This window comes from Cetorhinus maximus, chromosome 3 (genome assembly GCF_964194155.1).
Source record: "Cetorhinus maximus chromosome 3, sCetMax3.hap1.1, whole genome shotgun sequence".
Classification (NCBI taxonomy): Eukaryota; Metazoa; Chordata; class Chondrichthyes; order Lamniformes; family Cetorhinidae; genus Cetorhinus; species Cetorhinus maximus.
The window spans coordinates 112,149,852-112,171,327 of record NC_135881.1 but is presented as its reverse complement, the minus strand read 5'-3'; the positions used below and the strand labels follow the sequence as shown (position 1 = coordinate 112,171,327).

Below are 21,476 nucleotides of genomic sequence, written 5' to 3'. Positions count from 1 at the left end.
GAAATGGTGCTGGCAGGTGCCTTATCTCGGTTGTTGCCACAAGAGAGACATGAAATAAAAGATCTAGGTACAAAGATCCATCATAGTGAACATAAAACCACCGAAACAGAGTCAAATTAGAAACAAGACCAGCAAAGATGAAGAGCAACAGATGGTCTACCAGTAAATGATCCAGGGATGGCCTGATAAGATACAGCAAACACAGGCAGCAGTATTTGTCTATCAGAGATGACATCCCACCAGAGGATGTTGTTCTGCTGGCTGGATACAGAATTCTCATACCCCAAAAAATGCAAGAAGATCTTGTCTAGAAGCTACATGAAGGCCACACAGGAATGGAGAAGTGTAAGCTCAGAGCCAGATCGGCTGTGTACTCAATAAGCATCTACAAAGACATCAAAAGAATGGTGTCTTCATGCAGCGTATTCCAGAAGTATAGAATACACAGCAGAAAGAGATGATGATAGCTTCTGGATTACTACCCAGATCATGGCACACTGTGGGAGCCGATTCATTCACACACCGTCACAAATGGTACCACATAGCTGCAGACTACTACTCAAAGTTCCCTCTTATCCGAAAGGTGAAAGATTTGAGAGTTACAACAATCATCTCAGAAGCACATGTTCTGTTCACTGAGCAAGAGATTCCTGAAAGAATAATATGTGACAATAGAACCCAATCTGCCTTCACAAAATTTAAGAAAGGAATTTGCTGAACATGACCACCTGGACATGTTTTTCTATAAACCAATGCCCCCTGGGGTAAAGAGAACCCTCACGAAATGCTAAGAGACAAAGGAAGTCCCAAACCTTGCCTTGTTGTCACTCCCATCTACACCTCTCAATGCTGACATGAAATCACCTGCAGAGCTGTTGAATGGAAGAAAGCATAAGGTATTTTTGCCAAGCAAGGTACTCCCTCCAATGACCAGGAGGAAGACAGCAACTTACTGATGCACAGGTAGTAGGAGGCCAACGCTTTCATCAAGCATGCCAAATTCCTGCCTGAGTTGTTGAAAGGGCAGACTGTACATGTACAGGATCCAGTCATGAAAACCTGGAACCCAGCCTTGTTGGTGAAGCTGATACTCTAAGGTCATACATCATTGAGACTGAAACCGGTAAGCAAATGAGAGAGAACAGAGTCCATATTCAACCTACACCTGAGCTGGAAGAGCAGAATAGATCATCACTAACCAGCGAGACAGCATCAACAGCATAACCAACAAGCGGTGCAATATTAACAACGCACCAGCAGGTTACACAATATTAACAATATCAAGTACAACTCCTACAACACCAGGAGCAACATGCACAACATCACCTGTGCAGCATGCCAACTCATCTCTATGAGTGATGAATGCCAAATCTACAAGATGGAGGCACAACATCCTACCACCTAAGCAATGCTGTGAATAATATTTTTAGGAAAGAAAACAAGCTAAATAAGAATCTTTAAGTTGTTCAATTTATTTATAAAAGTCAACTGTTAATCCTCTTTAGAAACCAAAAGTTAATGATTGGAACAGCTATGTGATATAGAGGCATTTAATAAAAATGTGCATCTGGGGTGCCACATTTTACTGCTGCACTGGAGTTGTGTGCTGAGCAACAGTCTGTCAGTCCACCAGCCACATTGAGAAATGCGAGAATTACACTCGGTGAAGCTGCAACATTTTGAGCCTAAAGTGTGATCATTTCTAACTTATGGGAACCAGATGACATAACAATTACTGTAAAAACAGTTATGAGCACTAAAATTGATGAACCGATCTTGAATGTTTACCAGCCTGTCCAGTGACTTAATAATAAAACCTGCCAGACTTCCCTGGGCCTGTCTGCTTGGGAACTTGTTTTGTGCAAGGCAAAAATGTTAATTGATTCTGTGGGCTGGATTTTATAGGGCGCCGGAGTCTCTACCCCTCCCCGGCTTAAAAAATCCATGGGGAGCCTGGCCAAGACCCCAACATCTGCCTCTCAGCAATTTAATGTTGGGAGCAGCATTAATTTCTTGAAGGTGAGACTTCTGCCCCTTTCTCAGGAGGAAGTCCCACCTGAGAGAACTGCTGGTTAAGTGCATGGTCAAGCATCCCAGGTAAGTCCAGGGACAAGGGTATCAGCCAGGAGGATGAGGTCCTGGTTCAAGAGGCCAAGGGGGAAGGGTTAAAGGTATGGGATGACCTTGGGGTGGGGTGCCTCTGATGGGCCCAGGGAACCTACAGAGGAGGTTCCCCCCCCCACCAGCCTGTGCAGCTAAAGCTGCAGGACTTCCCACTGGTGTGGGCCAGCAGTAGTTGAGGCACTTAATTGGCCACTTAAGGGCCTCAATAGGCCCAAGGGCAGGCCACCTGATGACTCCCCCAACCCTCATAAAATTCTAGTCTGGTTGGAGAAGCACATGGGTAGGCAGCAGGAAGGCTGCTGCTGGATTTTACCTGCTCCCACCTTCAAACCCACCGGCGGGGAGCAAAACATCCAGCCACACTTTACCATCATTATATATGAACGAAAATCTTTATCGCTGCAATAGTAGTATATCAGGCAAAAACAAAAAGCTAAAAGCTACTGCGGATGCTGGAAATCCAAAACAAAAACAGAATTACCTGGAAAAACTCAGCAGGTCTGGCAGCATCGGCGGAGAAGAAATCAGTTAACGTTTCGAGCCTTCATGGCCCTTCGGCAGAACTGAAGCATAGTTAGAAGAAGGGAGAAATATAAATTGGTTTAAGGTGGGTGGGGGGGGGGGGGGGGGAGACACATTGAGGGTGTGGTGATTGTGGAGATGAGCAGATAATCAAAAGATGTCACAGACACAGATGTCTGTGACATCTTTTGATTATCTGCTCATCTCCACAATCACCACACCCTCAATGTGTCTCTCCACCCCCCCACCCACCTTAAACCAATTTATATTTCTCCCTTCTTCTAACTATGTATATCAGGCAATCCTTGTTCGCACATCTTAGAGTTTGATTGTGACCAGCACCTGTTGTCTCATTGCTTTAAGGACTTAAACCAGTGCTGAATGGGCAGAAATTTCCTCCAATTAAATATTGGGATGATGGAAGTTGTTATTTTCAGCCCCTGATACAAACTCTGCTCCCTAGCCATCCTTATTCCATCCTTCTGGCAACTGTCTGAGGTTGAATCAGACTATTGGCAATCTTGGTGTCATATTTGACTGTGACATGAACATGCAGCCACATAGCCACACCAACACTAAGACTGCCTAATTTAACCTCCGTGACATCAGATGACTCCACATCTGCCTCAGCTCATCTGCTGCTGAAACACTCATTCGAGCTTTTGTATATCTAGACTTGACTATTCTATCCCACTCTTGGCCAGCCTCCTATGTTCTAACTTTGCAAACCTGAGGCCATCCAAAACTCTGCTGCCCATGTCTTAATTTGTACTAAGCCCTGTTCACCCATCACCTCTGTGCCCACTGACCTACACTGGCTCCTGGTTAAGTAATGCCCCATGATTTTAAAATTCACACGCTCGTTTTCAGATCCTTCCAGGGCCTCACCCCTCCCTAACTCTGTAATCTCCACCAGCCCTGCAACCCTTGGAGATAACTGTGCTCCTTTAATTTTGACTTCTTAAGCATCCCCAATTTCAATTGCTCTGTTTAATTCTAAAGAATCCCAACCCTCCAAGTAAGGAAATTTCTTGTAATCTCAGCCCTAGATAATCGACCCGTAAGACTTCTCGTTTTAAAATGGCCCTGTGAAGTGCCGTGGGATATTTTATTACATTAAAGGTGGTGTATAAATACCTGTTGCTGTTAAACTGGGCTAGGACCAGTTTCCTGGAAGATTGAATAACAAGGGTGGCAGTGGAGGTTTAAATATATAAAGGGTGGAATGGGGGATGGGGGATTGGGAGGATTCAGGAAAGGATAACTTCAAAAGCAGTAAGAGAAATGTCAGCTGTGGAGACCAGAGCAGTAATTTGAGTAATAATTAGCAGAGTGAATCAGGACTGAACAGAGAGCTCATCAAAGTCAATAGGACAGTATTGACTAAGGTGACATAAGGGAAAAATGACAAAAAGGTAAAGGTCATAGCACTCTGCCTGAACGCGTGAAATGTTCATAACAATAGGTGAATTAATGGCACAGATAGAAATTAATAGGTTTGATGTAATAACCATTAGAGAGATGTGCAACAGTATTTTATGCTCTGCCCTGTGGTGAGTTTTGTGGCATGAAGGGGCATTTAATCAGGCGAGATGGTGGCAGGTGAAGTCTCTGCCACCTTCCTGCCTCCACCCCAATTAATTAAGGCCTGTAGACAGCCTCTCCACCCTGCTGTCTATTGAGGCCCTTAAGGGGCAATTAATGTCCTGATAAAGGGTGAGGAGATCTTAGCTCAGAAAATCAAGGTGTAGAATCAGTTTAGGTGGAGCTAAGAAACAACAAGGGGTAGTAGAAAGCACACAATAGGCATTCTAACAGTAGGATTTACATCTTTGTACAGTCTGGGCAAACCAAATTTGCAATAATGTTGTGGAGGATGAGTTCATTGAAAGCATTCGATACCACTTATCAGGTCAATATGTTGGGGAAAACTAGGTAACAGGCTATTTTGTATCTAGTATTGTGCAACAAGAAAGGGTTAATTCATAACATTGTAGCAAAGCAGCCTCTGGGAAAGAGTGGCCATGTTGGATAGAATTTTATATTGAGTTTGAGAGTGATTTAGTTAAGTCTGAAGCTAAGGTATAAAATCCAAACAAAGCAAATTGGGAAACTGAGTTATAACAAAGACAGTAGATAAACAATGGCAAAATCCAGAGAATTAATTTATAATTCACATTGAATATATGTTCCTTTTAGAATAAAGACCCCATGAGAAAAATGCTCCAACCATGACTAACAAGAGAAATTAAAGATGGTATTAAATTAAAGAAAGAGGCTTATAATGGGCAGAATTTTACAAGTCAGCGAGCGGGGGTGGGGCCCGCTCGCTGACGTGTAAAATGACGTGCAGTGACGACGGGGGGGAGCTCCTGACGTCACCGCGCCCGATTTAAATTTTCAGGAAGGTGGGAGCACAGCAAAATCAGTCAATTGAGGCCATTGACAGGGTCAGTTAAGTAATTAAAGGACCTGCCCGTCCAACCTTGAGGTTGGTGGGCAGGCCAGGAGCCATGGCGGGCAATAGAAAAAACATTAAACCTCATCCACCGGTGGATTCATGTAGGCTTTAAAAAAATTTAATAAAGACTTTGTAACAATTATGGACATGTCCCAACTCATGTGACATGAGGGGACACGTAAGGGAAATTTTATTTTTCTGTTTTTATCTTTTTTACATATATAGCCGATCTCCCTGAGGCTGCACTTAGCCTCAGGGAGATGAGTGCGCTCTTTTGTGCGCATGCCCGAAAGAGCGCAGTCTCGATTTTGGGAATCCCCCCCCCCGCCAACATAGGCAGCGCTCAGCGCTTCTGTGCAGACATCACACCACACTGGGCGTGCCTTAATTGGCACGCCTCCGATCGGGGGCGCTGATCGGAAGCGCACCTGTACGCGCCCAACCATCAACTTCCCCCCTAATGGGGGGAAAATTCAGCCCAATGTTTCCAAAAGGAATAATAAACCTGAGGCAGGGTGATCAACCATTTTACGGATTGTCCCGTAATTTGCCTTACTGTCCCACATCTTGTACTTGGGTTTCCCAGGGTGCCATTTGTCCTGCAATCCACTGGGCAGCAACTGGGAGACTGCTCACAGTCTCCTCTTACCGCTGCCAGAGCATCTTTAGTGCCTGTGCCTGCTGCGCACGTGCAGCTCAGAGCCCACACTCAGCCATGAGGAGCCGCAGGAGGGCAGTAAGATGAGTGAGCACTGAGAAAGAGGAGAGGTGTTGTTCCTCTTGGTGCCTTAAAAGCTTTGTTTTTAGGCCTAGGAACCAAGTGGCATCAACTTTGCTTTCCTCTGTGTCCAGGAATGTGATGCAGTCCACAATACTGGATAAAAGCGCAAAAAAGTCTACAAAACAACAAATCTGATACAGAGAACAAGAACCAAAATGTTCTTAGAAAGTAACGAATCTAATAAAAAGGGGCAAGCAATTCTGTATCACACTTTGTAAATAATATGCTTTCTATAAAATGCATGGTGAAATGTTACCTTGCTCACTCTGACTCCAAGGCCGGGATTTTATTGGCATGCCTTGAGTGGCCATTGGCACCGTGGACGTGTCCGTGGAACATGGAGTCTCTGGAAAGGAAGACCTCTCCTGGGAAGCCACTTCGATATAGCTGGCAGTCTCACCACGCGGCGGGGGCCATTCCACACTGGTAAAATCCTGGTGGGTTCGGAAACTGGCCATCAATAGGCCAATAGGTGATCTTCTCACCTCTTAGCCAATATCTTCTTCCAAGACCCAGTCTAATTATCTCATCTCAAACCTGCTATATCCTTCTGAAACCAAACATTACAAACAAACCAGTAACACCCCATTTCCATTGAAAATTCAGAAAAGATGCTACACTGATTTTCACACAGATATCATATCTCTATTCTCAATGTAACTTTTACAGGAGGGTAACTTTAACCAGAAACTTAACTAGACCAGCCATATAAATGCTGTGGCTACAAGGGCAGGTCATCGGCAGGGAATTCTACTCAGACTTCACAAAGCCTGTTCACACTCGATAAGGCACAAGCGAGGAGTGTAATGAAATACTCTCCATTTTCTTGGATGAGTGCAGTTCCAACCGCACTCAAGAAACTTAGCACCATCAAAACAAAGCTGCCCATTTGTTCAGTGCCCCATTCACCAGCTTAAACATTCACTCTCTCCACCAGCACTGATGCACAGTGGCAGCAGTGTGTACCATTCACAAAATACACTGCAGCAAATTGCCAAGCCTTCTTCAATAGCACCTTCCAAACCTGTGACCTCTTCCACTTGGAAGGACAAGGGCAGCAGATGTATGAGAACACCACCACCTGTGACTTTTCTCCAAGCCACACATCATCCTGAATTGGAACTGTATCACCAACCCTTCACTGTCTCTGGGTCAAAATCCTGGAACTCCCAACAGCATTGTGAGTGCACCTATGCCACATGAACAGTAGTGGTTCACAAAGGCCTTCTCAAGGGCAATTGGGACAAATGCTGGCCATACTAGTGACACTCAGATCCCATGAATTAATTTTTAAAAAATTGATGGGAGAGTGGATTTCTTCACCATCGCCTCTCTCAACTTCTCCACTGCCTGATCTGCCATGCTGTTTGTCCAGCTTTAAGTATCGGATGAGCAGAAATAGTTCCAATTGAATATTGGGACCAAAGTCTATGGGCAGAATATTATGCTTGGCATGCAGGCACTTGCCCAACACACCTGAGCGTAAAATGATGCGCGATGACATAGGGTGAGCGTCCCGATGTCATCGCGCAGTCTCACGATGTTTCATTTGGTGGGCGCGCGCTGGACTTGGCTGCGTGCCCGCCAACAATTAAAAGGCCTATTAAAGCCAGTAAGAAGCTAATTAAATTCAAATTTATGCTGCCTGTCCAACCTAATGGTTGGGGGGCAGGCGAAAAAGCCAAGCGGCCTTTACATTTTTTAGGAAACATCATCCATAGGAGGGATGAGTTTTCCTAAAGCAAATAAACATCAAATAAAAATTTTATTTTTAAATTAAAAACATGTCCCAGCTCATGTAACAGAATTTTACTTCCTTTATTTTTCTTTAAACCGCTTCATCTCCCTGAGGCGGCCCTGTGCCTCAGGGGGATTGAAGTGCTCTTGAGCACGCATGCGCTTAGATTGTGCTAGGCCTGCTCACCCTCCTCTTTCCGCCCACACAGGCAGTGCTGAGCGCTGCCACTCGTGTTCCATGCTGGGCGGGACTTAATTGGTCCGCCTGCTTGAAATCGCAGTGCAGAGCCGATCACGGGCAGCGGTTGGCTTCCCGAACGCCCCCTCCCACCCCCGCCAAGGGCAAAATCCTGTCCTATGTCTTCACTCCCCACCACAGGCTCTGCTCCCTAGCAGTCAATTTCATCCCTCTCCCTGTCCAATATCTGGTGCTGAATTAGATCGTTTGCAACTTTGGCGATCTACTTGACTCTAAACCGGGCCACTGGCACTATATCCACTCAAACACCAGGGTTGCCTGCTTCAACATCTGTAAAAGTGTCAGTCTCCGCCCCTACTTCAGTTGATCTGCTGCTGAAACACCCTTCCACACCCTTTCTACCTCCAGAGATAACTATCCCGCAGCACTCCTAACTAGACTCCCATCATGCACTGAAAACTTGAGCTCATCCGAATCTTTTTTAAATGATGGAAGACTAGGAAATGTTGGTGTTCCGAGGGATCTGGGTGATCTTGTACATGAATCACAAACAATTAGAAAGTAAGTAGTACGTTACCCTTTATTTTAAAGGGATTTTTGAAATGTCCCTAGAGCATGAACCTGGGCCCCTGGATTACTAGTTCAGTAACTTTACCACTATGCCACTGTCTCCCCATTATTGGAGTATAAGAATAAGAGAGTCTTACTGCAATTATATAGTGCCTTGATGAGACAACATCTGAAGTACCATTTTGGCATCCTTACCTCAGGAAGGACATACTTCCATTAGAGGGAGTCCGTGAAGGTTCACCACCTGATTCCTGGGATGAGCAGATTGTCCAATGAGGAGAAATTGAGTAGACTAGGCCTATATTCCCTAGGATTTAGAAGAATGGGAGTTGATCACTGAAACATTGAAACAATTCTTAATGGTCTTGACAGGGTAGACGCTGGGAGTTTGTTCTCATTGGCTGGGCAGGCTAGACCTAGAGGTTACAGATCGGAATAAAGGGTCAGTCATTTCAGACTGAGATGAGAAGAAATTTCTTCGCTCAAATGGCTGTGAATCTTTGGGATTCCCTACCCCAAAGGGCAGTGGATGTTCAGTTGTTGAGTATATTCAAGATAGAAATGTAAGGGAATGAAGGGATATGGAGATAATACAGAAAGGCAGAGGTGAGGTAGAAGATCAGCTATGATCTTATTGAATGGCAGAGCAAGCTCAAAAGGGCTGAATTACCTGCTTCTGCTCCTATTTCTTATGCTGTTATTACAAGGGAGGAGGAAAGATTTATTGATTAAGAGCAATTGAAAGATAAATTGATAGATTAATTAATGGTTACAAGTGGGAGGTAGGTCATTTATTGTACAACAGGCTTTTTCTTGAATTCTGACCAGAAGTGAGTAAAAATTGCCTCCCCAATCATGGAGCAGTTTTCAAATAGGGAACGAGAGAATGACAAGTGATTGCCATGAAAGAGAAAAATTATTTTCTGGCCTCTTGAACTTCCCCAATTATAATCACTCCAGCATTGGTAGCTGTGCCTTCAGTTGTCTCAGGCCTTAGGTCTGGAGTTTCCTCCCTACACTTCTCCACCTTCCTCACCTTACACCTTTAAGACACAGCTTGAAACCTACTTCTTTGACAAAACTTTTGGTCAAAATCTCAACCTTGGCAGGAAGGCAAATTGCATTGCACTGGCCTCATGGGGAAGAGTGGCTATTATGTTTACCAAATCTTTCTGAATAACTTTTTTTTTGTTCTTCTTGCGATAGGCCTGCAAAAGTAATAGGCATTTTCCCATAGTTACAGAAATTGATGGCTAGAAATCCTCTATTTTTATCCTTGAAATTTATCAAATAATTGATCATGTTTTTACATATGGAAATAAACTGTTTATAATATTAGGTTCTTTAGTGAGAAATAGAGTGGAATTGATAACCATTTATACAGTCTTACCTTAAAAGTGCCATTTGCTGATGAGCTACAATTTCCTTCTGACTCTACTAGCTCTGAAATACAGGCAAGTTGGCTCATATTTGGATATGAATGTTGTTGTATTTGTCCAACGGGATCAGTTCATTCTTTGCGGTTGACCATGCTGCTCATAACACACAATGAAGAAAAACCCAGACCTGAAGGAACCTTGGAACGTTGCATTAGGTTAAAGGCGCTACATAAATGCTTGTTGTTGCTGATGAAACTCAATCTTAAGTGGTGTATTTGAGGGAGGGCAGTGTGTTGGGGCAGGGGCAGTGCAGTGGTGGTGAAAAACAGAGTTCCAAGCTCCAATTTGACACTCATTCTGACTTATTGTAAACAGCGATGAAGCCATAGTGTGGGTCCCATGAGAAATAGACAGAGTGAAACCTGCAAAGCAGCACAGACAGTTGTAGTCTAGCAGTGTTCAGAAGGTGTAATTTAATTAGTGTTGATCGTGACTCCAGATGATTGTGATTTGATCAGGAATAATTTAGTACTTAACAGCCTCTTACATGCACTGAGTGTATGCGGGAAGATAAAGTAAGTTGCATAAATTAATGTGCCACATTCATGTGTGCTTGTGCATGTTAGTGATGCCTACCAGTACTGTACTATTTAATGTAACCTCCAAGCAGGCAATTATTTTAACCCCTAAAGGATGGTGCAACAAACATGTTTACTTTTGTATTTTTATGTACAGTATCCGGTAGCTCTTGCGTCATTAGGGAGGGCTGCCAGTGATTAGAATATTTATCTACCTGTCATACAGTCTCAGCAGCTCTAGGTCATAATGCTGCTTTCATTGTTAAATGGCGTTATTAAAATGTCCCACTGAGTTCTGGGCTTTTCCAACTGAATATACTGATATCCATGTGAGGAAAGAAGATAGCAACAGCATACTTTTATATAGTGCCTCTTGCGTAAAAGAAAAGTCCCAAGATACTTAACTGAGGTTTAAGAGGAAAAAAATGGGTGCAGAGCGAAGAATGAGATATTGGAAGGAGTTACCAAGAGCTTGGCCAAAGATGTGGGTTTGATGTAGATCTTAAAGGACAAGAGGGAAGTTGGGAGGCAGACAGATTTTCAGTAGGGAATCCCAGAGCGTGAAGCCAAGGTGGGCTAAAGATATGGCTGCCAATGGTGGGACGAAAGGTTGAAGGGATGCTGCCTAAGGAATGGAGAGTTTGGGAGGGGGGGTTGGTTCTTGTTGGGCTGGAAGAGGTTTCAGAGATAGACAGGGGTGAGGAATGAAGGAATTTAAATCAGGGATGGGAATTTTAAATTTTATAGAGGATGGAGACCAGTGTAGGTCAGTGAGGATAGGATGATGAGCTAGTGCAATTTGGTGAGGATAGAATAGGGACAGGAGAGTTTTCTATGAACTGAAACTTATAGAGGGTGGATAACAGGAGGCTCACCAGGAAAGCTTTGGAGTAATTGAATCTGGAGGTTAAAATGGCATAATTAAAAATTTCAATGGCATATTTTACTAAGGTGGGATGAAAGTGGGTAGCATTACAGAGGTGGGGTTGAAGATGGCCGATGTTACTGAAGTGGGGGTGAAAGCAGGCAATATTACTCAGGTAGGGGTGAAAGCGGGCAGTGTTCCTGAGGTGGGGGTGATGGCGGGTGATGTAATTGAGTTTGAAAAGGGGGTTGTCGTGATGGAGACGTTCTGTGGACAGATAGCACACTGAGGTTGCAAGCAATCAAACAATTCAGCCTGCGACAGTAGCAAAGGCGATCAATGGAATTACTGGTGAGAATAGAGTTTGTGATATGTGCTGTAGACAGTGGCTTTGATATTCCTAATATTAAGCTGGAGAAAATTGTGGCTCATCCTGGATGTTGAATAGCACAGAGGCAGTGGAGGGCTTGATAGGCACAAGAAATAGTGCCTTTCAAAATAAGTACATTTCCTTCTCAAACCTTTTCGTATAGTGCTTATTCTGAATCTCAGATAACTGTTTCCTTCCCCACACCTCACTTCATGCCAAGATTTTGGGGGAGCTGTTATAAATTTTAACACACTCCTCGCTGATGAGGGGCCCGAGGAAGGGTATTGCCACCGGGCAGCCCATTGCTGCCTCACTCAAAATCCTGAACATTGTACATTTTAACTGAATTGTTTATTTGGCTTCTGTAGTGAGTGTTTGTATATCATTTAATTCTCAATGTGAAAGCAATGACCTCTATCTTTGACAATATTAAATAACTCCATATATATAAAATTACAATGTAGTAATTTAAATGTGTATACATGAGAAATGACATCAGACCCTGTGACATAAATTAAGTTCTTTATATTACATTGTTGCATGTGTGAGATCACAAACTGCAAAGACTTGTGTGAGTGGTTTCTTAATCTAACAAAGATAAAAGGCATATTCAAGCTAAATCACCTGTTTAACTGGACTGTTATTAATTCCAAATACATATACTTTGCCTATTGTGCAATAATGATCAAAACAATATGACTATTTAAGTAATGCATTGCAAGTACCTTGCAATGAAACATTTGGCAGCCGTTGTTTGCATAAAAATATATGTCTGAGCGGAATGAACTATTTTGCTTTGTACAGTAACTGTTTAAAATTGAATCATTGTGAACATTTGATTTCCTAGCTATTCATTGGAGCTCTGCCTCAAATGAGTGAGCTACTATTTTTAGCCATTAGCCTGGTGTACATCATCATTGGCTTATCCATGTCCACTGAAGTCATTATTTGAAACACTGGCAATGGGATCCAAATAAAACAAACAGTGAATGGCAACACTACCTTAAAGTGGCCAGTAGCAAAGGACTGGTAATGGCTGATGGAGGGGGAAGAAGCCTCTCTCTTTCTCATCTCTTTGAAAACTTGTTATGACCTGACAGGGCACTGCTTTTCACACTGCCTCTTCTTCTCTCATTTCAGTGGCTTTTCATGGCCTCCCTTTAAAAATCAAGAAGGAACCGCAGAGTCCCTGTTCTGAGCTGAGCACTGCCTGCAGCCATGAGCAACCTTTCAAGTTCAGTTATGGGGAAAAGTGCCTGTATAATGTCAGGTAAGATAGTCCATTAGCAATCTCTGGTGAATCTACTGGTATTCCGGCTGTTATATGTAACTTTCTTTTCCTACAAACTAAGATATTTCCTTATATACTTCTCTGCCTGCATAACAGAAACTGCTCCTTGTCTCAATGCACTTAAATGTAGATTTTTTGTTAGTGTGCTCCCCTGTTCTCTTCTCTCCATTCTTATCCCAGTGTCATCATTGCTTCTTTTTGCTATAAGGTGGCTTGATAGGAGCATGTTGTGTACTGTCATAGTCTGAATTCAGAAGGCATAGTACAGAAAGGTTTATGTTGCCAGTTTGATACCATAGACTACATATGTCACTCTCCTGGCCTACTCAGCTAGGCACAAATGCAGCAGGTAAAATTGACTCAAAGTACATGAACTGGAGGTGGTCTGTAGTTTTTATGTCACATCCATGGATTTAGAAGTGTTTTAACGAATGTCCTGAAATGAAAATCTTTTCTTTGTCTGCTATCCATCATTAAGGTCTTTTTAACTACTTACGATGAAACATTGCACACAAACTGCTAGAAAGATTGCAGCATTGTGTTTGTTGAAGAAAAATATTCTGAGTCTGTCTTCAAGAGAAAATCAAACATATAACTCAAGATTTAATTGTTTATGATGGGAAAGGATTTCTGGTAAGTGCTCCTGATAAGAATTTATGCACCCCCTCATTTGTGTATCTGTAAGAGGTTTTAAAATATAGGCCAGGATTTTGCCCTCGTTGGGCAGGCTTGGTGGGGGCGATCGGGAAGCCTACTGCCGCCCGCAATTGGGCCCAGACTGTGATTTCACGCTGGCTGGTCAATTAAGGCCCACCCAGTGTGAAACACAGGCGACAACACACAGCGCTGCCTGTGTGGAGGGAGGAGGGTGAGCACGCATGCGCGAAGGTGTGCACCGGAAAACCTCCCTGAGACACAGAGCTGCCTCAGGGAGATGAAAAGCTTTGAAATTAAAAATAAAGAATTGTAAAATGTTAAAAAAAAAATGTCCCCTCATGTGACCCTCCCATGGATGAAGTCTCCTAAAAAATCCAAATGCCACTTTGCCTTTTTGCCTGCCCGCCAACTGTAATGTTGGATGGGCAGTGAAATATTTCTTTCAGTTATGACTTTAACGGCCTTAATAGGCCTTTTAATTGTCGGTGGGCATGCTGCCAACTCCTGCGCGCCTGCCGACTGAAATATCACGCAAGTGCGCAATGATGTCAGGGCTTTCGCCTGATTTCATCACGCATCATTTTATGCTCGTTCAGGTCGGGCGCATGGCCGCCCGACGAGCAGAATATTCTGGCCTTAGTGTGTAAAATTCAGATCATAGTGCCCATTTTGGGCACATAGCGGCATGTGCTGTGCTTGTGCACACTTCTGGTACGAGTCATGTCAAACACCACATTGGTGAAGGCGATAGTGAGCACCTGCCGGACATGGCTGCACGTGTGTTCAGCAGCAGAAAGGACTCCCCACCAGCACTATTTAAAGGGATCGTCAACTACTTACAGGTTAGTTGCTGATTGATTTCTTCTGACCGTTGCTACAATTGCACAAGTGCTTTCCAGAGTTCTTTGAAGTTGCTAAAGCCTACACGGAGTGGTTTGACAGGTGTTGAAGGACTTTGTCCTGACTCCAAGGATTGTGCACAAACCAATTACCCACAAACATGGATATACTCCTTGGAATACAGCATGACTGGGAGAATGAGAAGTAGTCACACAGGACAGGACAAGCTGCTGGAAGAGTGAAGATGAGGAGGGGGAGAAGGACACTCAGCAGGAGGCCATATCTACCCAGGATGTTGAGGAAACAGTTTTCTTCGGTGAAGAACAATGTGTACAACGTCTGCACTTCAGTAAGTAGATTCTTTCTGAAATCTGTCACCAGTTGCAACCACAATTGCAACCTCAGAGGAGGGTGAGGATCACCTTGCCAGCTGCTGTGAAGGTGATTGTGGCCATGAACTTTTATTTGTCCGGCTCCTTTCAGGCTGAAGCTGGAGATATTTGCAACAGTTGTGTAAAGGAGGTAACTAAGGCTCTCTATTCAAAGAGTGCTGATTACATTTCATTCTCTCTTGCCAGAGACAAGTAGGCAGAACAGGTTTGTGGCTTCGCTAGAATTACAGGCTTCCCCATGGTGCAGGGTACCATTGACTGCACATACATCATTTTGCAGGTGCTGCATGGCAACCCTGAAATGTGCCGCATCCGCATCTCTCAACATCTAGCTGGTGCACAACCATACAAGCGAATCATGCCCAGGACCCTGGCAGCAGCCTTCATTCTGTGCCAGCCTGCTATGCCACCTGCATTTCAGCCACTACAGCAGAGCAGTGCTTTCCACTGACCACATAGCTCATGATTCTGATGCATGAGCACACACATGTGGGTAGCATGCATGCTATAAAAGCCATGCTGCCACATGAAATTTGATAGAGCAGATCGTTGGGTGTTCAAACAAAGCTTTCGCTGCCTGGACTGCTCTGAAGGAGCTTTGCAGTATTCAGCAGAGCAGGTGTCAAGGTCCGTGGTGGTCTGCTGCATGCTGCAGAACCTCACTATCATGAGGGCCTAATTCTTACTAGCAGATAAATGGCAACAACTGAGGAGCAGCAAGAGAAAGAGGAGGAAGAGGAAGGGAGGTGACAGCTTAGAAAACTCCGGGTGGAATTTTCTATGCCCGTTAGTGACAGGCATGGACAACATGGCGATAAGGCCAGAAATTGGTTTTGTGACATCACAAAGCCAGTTTGTGATCATCTGCTCTGCCCGTCAATGGCGGGCCGCATTCTCACTGTCGGACATTGGGAACTTCATTGTAATACATCTGCATCTCGTTATAAGCCCAGCTTACCGGAATCATCTCCCCACACTGGATCATCTGCCCAGGTCGGCATGATTGCAGTGATTGCACGCCAACGTGTTTCACAACTATACATAAGCAATGTGCACCTGACAGGCTGCTCGGGACTTCAAGGCTTGTTTGCCTACCTTGCATTGGGCAGTGCTCATGGCCATCAGCGCCAGGCTTCGCAGACAGAACCACATCACTTTTAGGGCGGCTCACAGGCAGGTCTCTACCTACCAGATCAGCCATAAGGCGGGGGTGTCTTTTCAACGGCTGCAGGGCTAGGGCTTGCTTGGGGAAGGGGGAGAAGTGGCCTCAGGCAATGGAAGAGGCTGTAGGGCGAGAGCTGTACTGGGGAAGGGGGGTATCATAGGGTGTGTGTGGGGGCACAAGTTGATCTGTGCAAGTGGCCTCAAGATGGCGAGGGCTGAGGAGGCTGTATCCAGAGGAGATGAGGCCAGATGGAGATTTGAGGACGTGTGTGAGACAGTGAGTGGTGATGTCCCTTGAGCTGGCTGTGAGTGAGACGCCAGTGAATGTGTGATGGTCTTGTGACTGTGTGAGTTTAGAGTGATGAAGCGGTTGCCTTACCTTGGCGTTCCAGGAACATGTTACTGAACCAGGGGGATGAGGGGGGGTTGGTGGGCCACAGTCTTCTTGCCTTTTGGGGCCATGTCTTCTGTGCAGCTGTCCTGGGCTGGAAACACCAAGAAGTGTGCATGCGGCTGCACTTTAAATATGGCATCTGGTGTGAGGAAGCGGCAAGGTGACGGCATGGTGGTCAAATGAGAGCGCGCTCGCCATCGAAACGGTGTGTTTCCCGGGAATGCATGATTAATGAGGCGGGATTGGGAGGATACGGCGTGAAATGCCATCATTGCAGCTGGCAGGTAAAACGTTATTTTCCCCGCCCGCTACTGCACATAGTGCAAATCTGGAACAATTCCGCCCCCCCTTTCTCGTAATACTGTCTGTGAACAAATCATCAGACGTGAAACCAGTAATCGTAAGTCCATTTACCAGCAGTCCCATACCTCCCCTTCACTCTAAAACTATTACAGTATCCATGTGACCACAATGCAAAAAGAAAACAACATAAAATATATACATCCTGAACCAAATTTATAAAGCAAAGAATGCTATATTCCATATAATAGTTAGCTAATCACCCTAGTGCATTTCCTTAGTGCCTGTCTTACAGGTGCCTTTGTTTGTCCTAGCCCTCCTACACAGTGCTACCCCAGTGGCTGCAGCAGGGCTGGTGGAATGCTGCTGACTTTCACTGGGGGAGACTGCAGGTAGCCTAGTAGGAAACCCTTGAGCAGCTCTAGGCCGAGGTTTCAGACTGCACCACCTTGTCATGGCAGTAGCAGTTTGGCTGGCTGACAGGCAACAGCAAGGGCACTGGCAGAGTGACAGTAGTGGGAGAACAAAAGTTATTATCCTGAGGGAGGACAGCAGGTTTGCGCTGTGTGGAATCACTGCCATTCCCCTGGGATGGTGCCTCAGTAATCTATTGGAGGACAGATTGCTGCACTGCATGACTTCAGAGTGAGCATCCACTACAGCACTCTGATGTTAGGTGGATTTTTTCCTCTGTTGCAATGGAAGCAGAAACATTGGCCAGCAGGTGCTGCACCATGTTTGGATTTAAATGTGTGTTGGTGGACCTGGTCACTACTTTCATGCTAGAAAGGATGGGCTCTAAGCTCTGTGCAAAACCCAGTGCAAAGCCCTGTGCAAAGTTGGTGCCGGGTTCCTCTACGCTCCTTGACAGTGACAGCAGGCTTCCTGACAGGCCTGCCACTGCTCCAAACATTTCATTGTAAATACCCAGCAGCCTTCTTCTGTAGCCCACTGCATCCAAGTACTCACCTGAGTCCTCTGCAGCAGAACTCGTGTGACCTTGTCCTCCAACCAGCTGACACTGTGCTACCCTCGTTCCCTGTCCTGGCTGCAGGTGACTTGTCCTTGATGTTTCACCAGGTTAAGGTGTTGTCTCTCTTGCTATCCCCTAAATTGCACATTAAGTTACGAATTAAATCCAGCGACAGTGCTTCTTTACAGTCAGTGTTCTGCCCCCATTGCCCGACCGGGTGGTAGTTCTTGGGTATCTGAAAGGAAAACATCACAAAGTGAGAGGAGGTGGCCATGCAAGAGATGCATACTTGCACCATCTGCAGCTTGTAAATCAGAGGGGATTGCAGAGTGAGAATGAAGTGGGATGTGAGAAGGAGGATGAGGTGTGTGGATATCGTCACTTTCAATGGACTCTGCACCACCACTGGTCATGGCCTCCACCATTGCTGCTCCAATGATGGGTGAGCATTGTCTTTTCCATGGGCTGTGTTTGTCCCACACCAGTTAGCTCCCGCTCCTCTGGTTATGCACCACTTTATCCTGCAAGAGAGAGGGATGTATGTCAGTGAGTGGAGTGTAATCTATTTGTGTGATATAGCTGTCATGGTTGAATAGCTGGCAATGCATGCAAGCTCTGAGATGTGAATATGCTAAGTGTGTGCGTGTGATGCATCTATGAGTGTTAGTAAAGAATCCTAATTGATGAAAATTTCTGTAGGTGAATGATGCAGTTGTGATATTGAGCAGTTGCTGAAGCTAGTGGCTCAGTTGGTGGGATACGGCATTTGACGATAGATTCACTGACCTTGACCATTCATGTGATCATTGAACTTCTTGTGGCACTGTATCCAGGCTCTGAGGATTAACTCCTGGCATTGACTTCTGCCATTGCTATCTGCTGTCACTGCCTTTCGACTGTGTTTCTGGAGGGCCTGCTTTCCCCCTGGCAGATATAGGACATCTCTCCTCCTGTCCACCACCTCCACCAAGGCTTCCAGTGCAGCACCCAAAAAGCTTGGTGCACTCCTTCTCTACATTGTACCATTATTCAGTCTTTTTCCACATCAGAGTGACTTGCGCAAGAACTTCCACCATGTGCTGCAACAACAATGCACCTCTCCTTTAAGAGGTTCCTTGTCTAGCTCTCATGATTTAGGGCCCTTGCTGAAGCATGCAGCAACTTAATAGTGCAGTTAGCTTTGGCTACCTGCTACAAATCATTGTAATGAGTGGGCAGCATAAAGTTGGCATGCTATCTTCATCACATCGAACTGGCGTGGGTTAATCATGAGACCCGCGCCCATTTTCGGGGACTGTCTAATGTAGTACTGATAGAATTCACAGCCTTACTGGTATCCTGTTCATCTTATTAATCTCAGGAATTCTTACTCAATCATATTAATTTAATCAGTCACCCAAAGAGCAAACTTTTAAGAGGCTTAGGAAGTCAAAATTGTCAGTAAGACTTCAGGGCCCTGAAAATCTACGAGCTTTCAGGCACATGGTAGGAGTGTCATGAGAGGCTGGTAAAATAGGCCGAAACCCCATGTACACAGGAGTGGAATTTGATCAGAGGTGGTGGAGATGGTTCGTTCAGATAGGGTAGGAGCAGGTGGTTGACCTGGGGGTTGAGGTTGTCAGTCGGGTGGCCTGCTGATCCCATAGAGAGGTCGAGGGTATGAGGAGGCGGGAGAGACAAAGGCTTCACCGCAGGATGATCACAGGTCTGGGGAGGGTTTATTTGACGCCTTGGAGGGGAATCAGAGTTAGGAGGCTGAGGGGTGATCGAAGACCTTGTGCTGGATCGGAGGCCAAGTGGGGAAGGTCAGTGGGGGGTTGCCCACTCTTAGAGGCTCCTCAGGCAGGCACCTGGATCCAGGAGGCAGGTGCAAAGGCACTTAGCCCAGACTGAATCTGCCAAGTTCTCGCCTCCATATAGCTGCAGGTAAAGGACCTAAGCTCGGAATTAATCTTAGATAATGCAAGCTTGTGCAGTAACTTGGTTAAATTGATTCTGGAAGTTTTTTCACCATCCTTTAGTATTATTAAAGAATGAATGATGCCATCATGCTTTTGTAAGATGCAAGGGGAGAGGTAATGAAGCAGCCAATAGGCCTTTCACACTTCAGTAGTGAACTCGTAACTCACAATTGATAGTGCTACCATAAATAGACACATTTCTATGTCTTCATTTGACATCAACAGGCATTTAAACTTTCCCTGGATCTCCCAACTGATGCTAGTACTCAGAACTCCCTGACTGATTTTGCCAAAACACTAAAGTGTTTAGGGCATTCGGTATGCTTATCTACAAAGTAGTTGCTGTAACACAAGTCTGTTGGTGCAGAGGACGAGCTCAGTCTCAGATTTCTAGGCAGGCTTGCTTGATATGCATTCATTCCTTTGAAACACTTAAAACGAACCGGCACATGGGAGATTTCATGTTTGGAGCTGTCCTGTAAAGGAATTGGCACCTCCTAATGCCTGAGTATGTGGGGAAATTGATGTACTTAGGTCCTTCTCCCCACATTTAACCCACAGTCTGAACCAGGATAAAATTATCTTTTGATATTACTGGTCTTCAGAAGTGGCACAGAGGAAAGCACTTTTTGTCCTATAATCTCTTGTTTTATTTGTGGGCTTGTTTATGTTTCCCTAGTGCCTACGATCAGAAGCCACCCGCAGGATTGAAACCCTCTAACCCGCCAACCCCATCCAGCACACCAGTTTCCCCCTTGCACCATGGGTCACCTAATCCTGCAGCAACTCCCAAACCGGACAGAAGTTTTCCAGCTCATCTGCCTACTACCCAGCCCATTCCAGAGAATGCCTATCCAATGGATCCTAGGTCAGCAAGTACACTTAGTTATTTCCTATATTGATTTAGATATGATAAGGATTTGCTGATTCCATCCATGAGTATCTTCTAAACTCAGCTGGAGACAAGTAAAACCTAAATAAACAGCCAATAGGATACTATGTTAATTGCCTTCTTGCAGGAGCATCATCACATAATGATATCGCGTGGTTCCTGCCTGTGTTTAAAGCTGCTGACAGCAGAAAAATAAATGGACCCAAAACTGATGTGGATACATATAGAAATAACGGGGTGAAATTGCTCTTGGGGCTGTTGTACAAAATGGGTGAAGGTGAATTGGTAGCCTGCTTAACGTCCTGAGGATTTTCTTCTTCACTAAAGTCAATGGGAAGGAAGATCAGACAGGGTGTAAAACAGGCTACTGACTCACTCTTGCCTGTTCTATGCTACTGCCCATGGCCAGTTTTACCCACAGCCTTTTCAAATTGTTGGTAAGTTCACTGACTGTCTCATATTCATTGGTAAAAATATCTAGCATTCTTGTACATCGTCATATTAGATTCCACTTGTTCTCTGAAATATGAGTGAATAATTGATATGCGGGAGCGATTGCAATGCGGTAATCTAGTTGAGGAGCTCAGATAATGTTAGAAACTGAGAAGGCAAAACTGGAGCAGTTCTAACTCACCTCAAACCCCAAGAATATATTACAACCCTGAATGATTCTATAGTACCTGTTACTTTTTAAATATGATATAAGGATAACTTTCACAGCCTCCCAGTAAGTGCTTCTGGGGTGGGAGGCCCCGTGGTGGGTGTGCATGAAATCTACTCTGTATTGGCTTCAGTCTGCTTTGGGTTCTTGTGTATCCTAGCGGAAGCTCTCAATGTCAACACTGTCATGTATGCTCTTGTGTCATTGATGTGTGATGGCATTAACGCTGAGCAATCAATGAAGGTGAAGTAATTACAATGAGTTTATTATGCCATAACTTGCTGTTTATTACTGAGGACAGGTTTCACCCTTATGCTTAAGAATATAGCAAAATTTGTAGCAAGAAAAGGCTATTTGCCCTTCAA

The 21,476-nt window shown here is 44.7% G+C and overlaps 1 protein-coding gene across 3 annotated transcripts in view; it reads left to right on the top strand.

Annotated features, from left to right (window-relative positions):
• etv1 (ETS variant transcription factor 1) overlaps window positions 1-21,476 on the top strand; it is a 146,786-nt gene that overhangs the window by 51,736 nt on the left and 73,574 nt on the right. For 2 of the 3 annotated variants that reach the window (XM_078538832.1, XM_078538831.1), the window contains 2 exons: window positions 12,727-12,856; window positions 20,238-20,426. In XM_078538832.1, the coding sequence (XP_078394958.1) occupies window positions 12,727-12,856; window positions 20,238-20,426 (319 nt within the window). The remainder of the gene's footprint in view (window positions 1-12,726; window positions 12,857-20,237; window positions 20,427-21,476) is intronic. The other variant, XM_078538834.1, reaches the window with a different exon arrangement.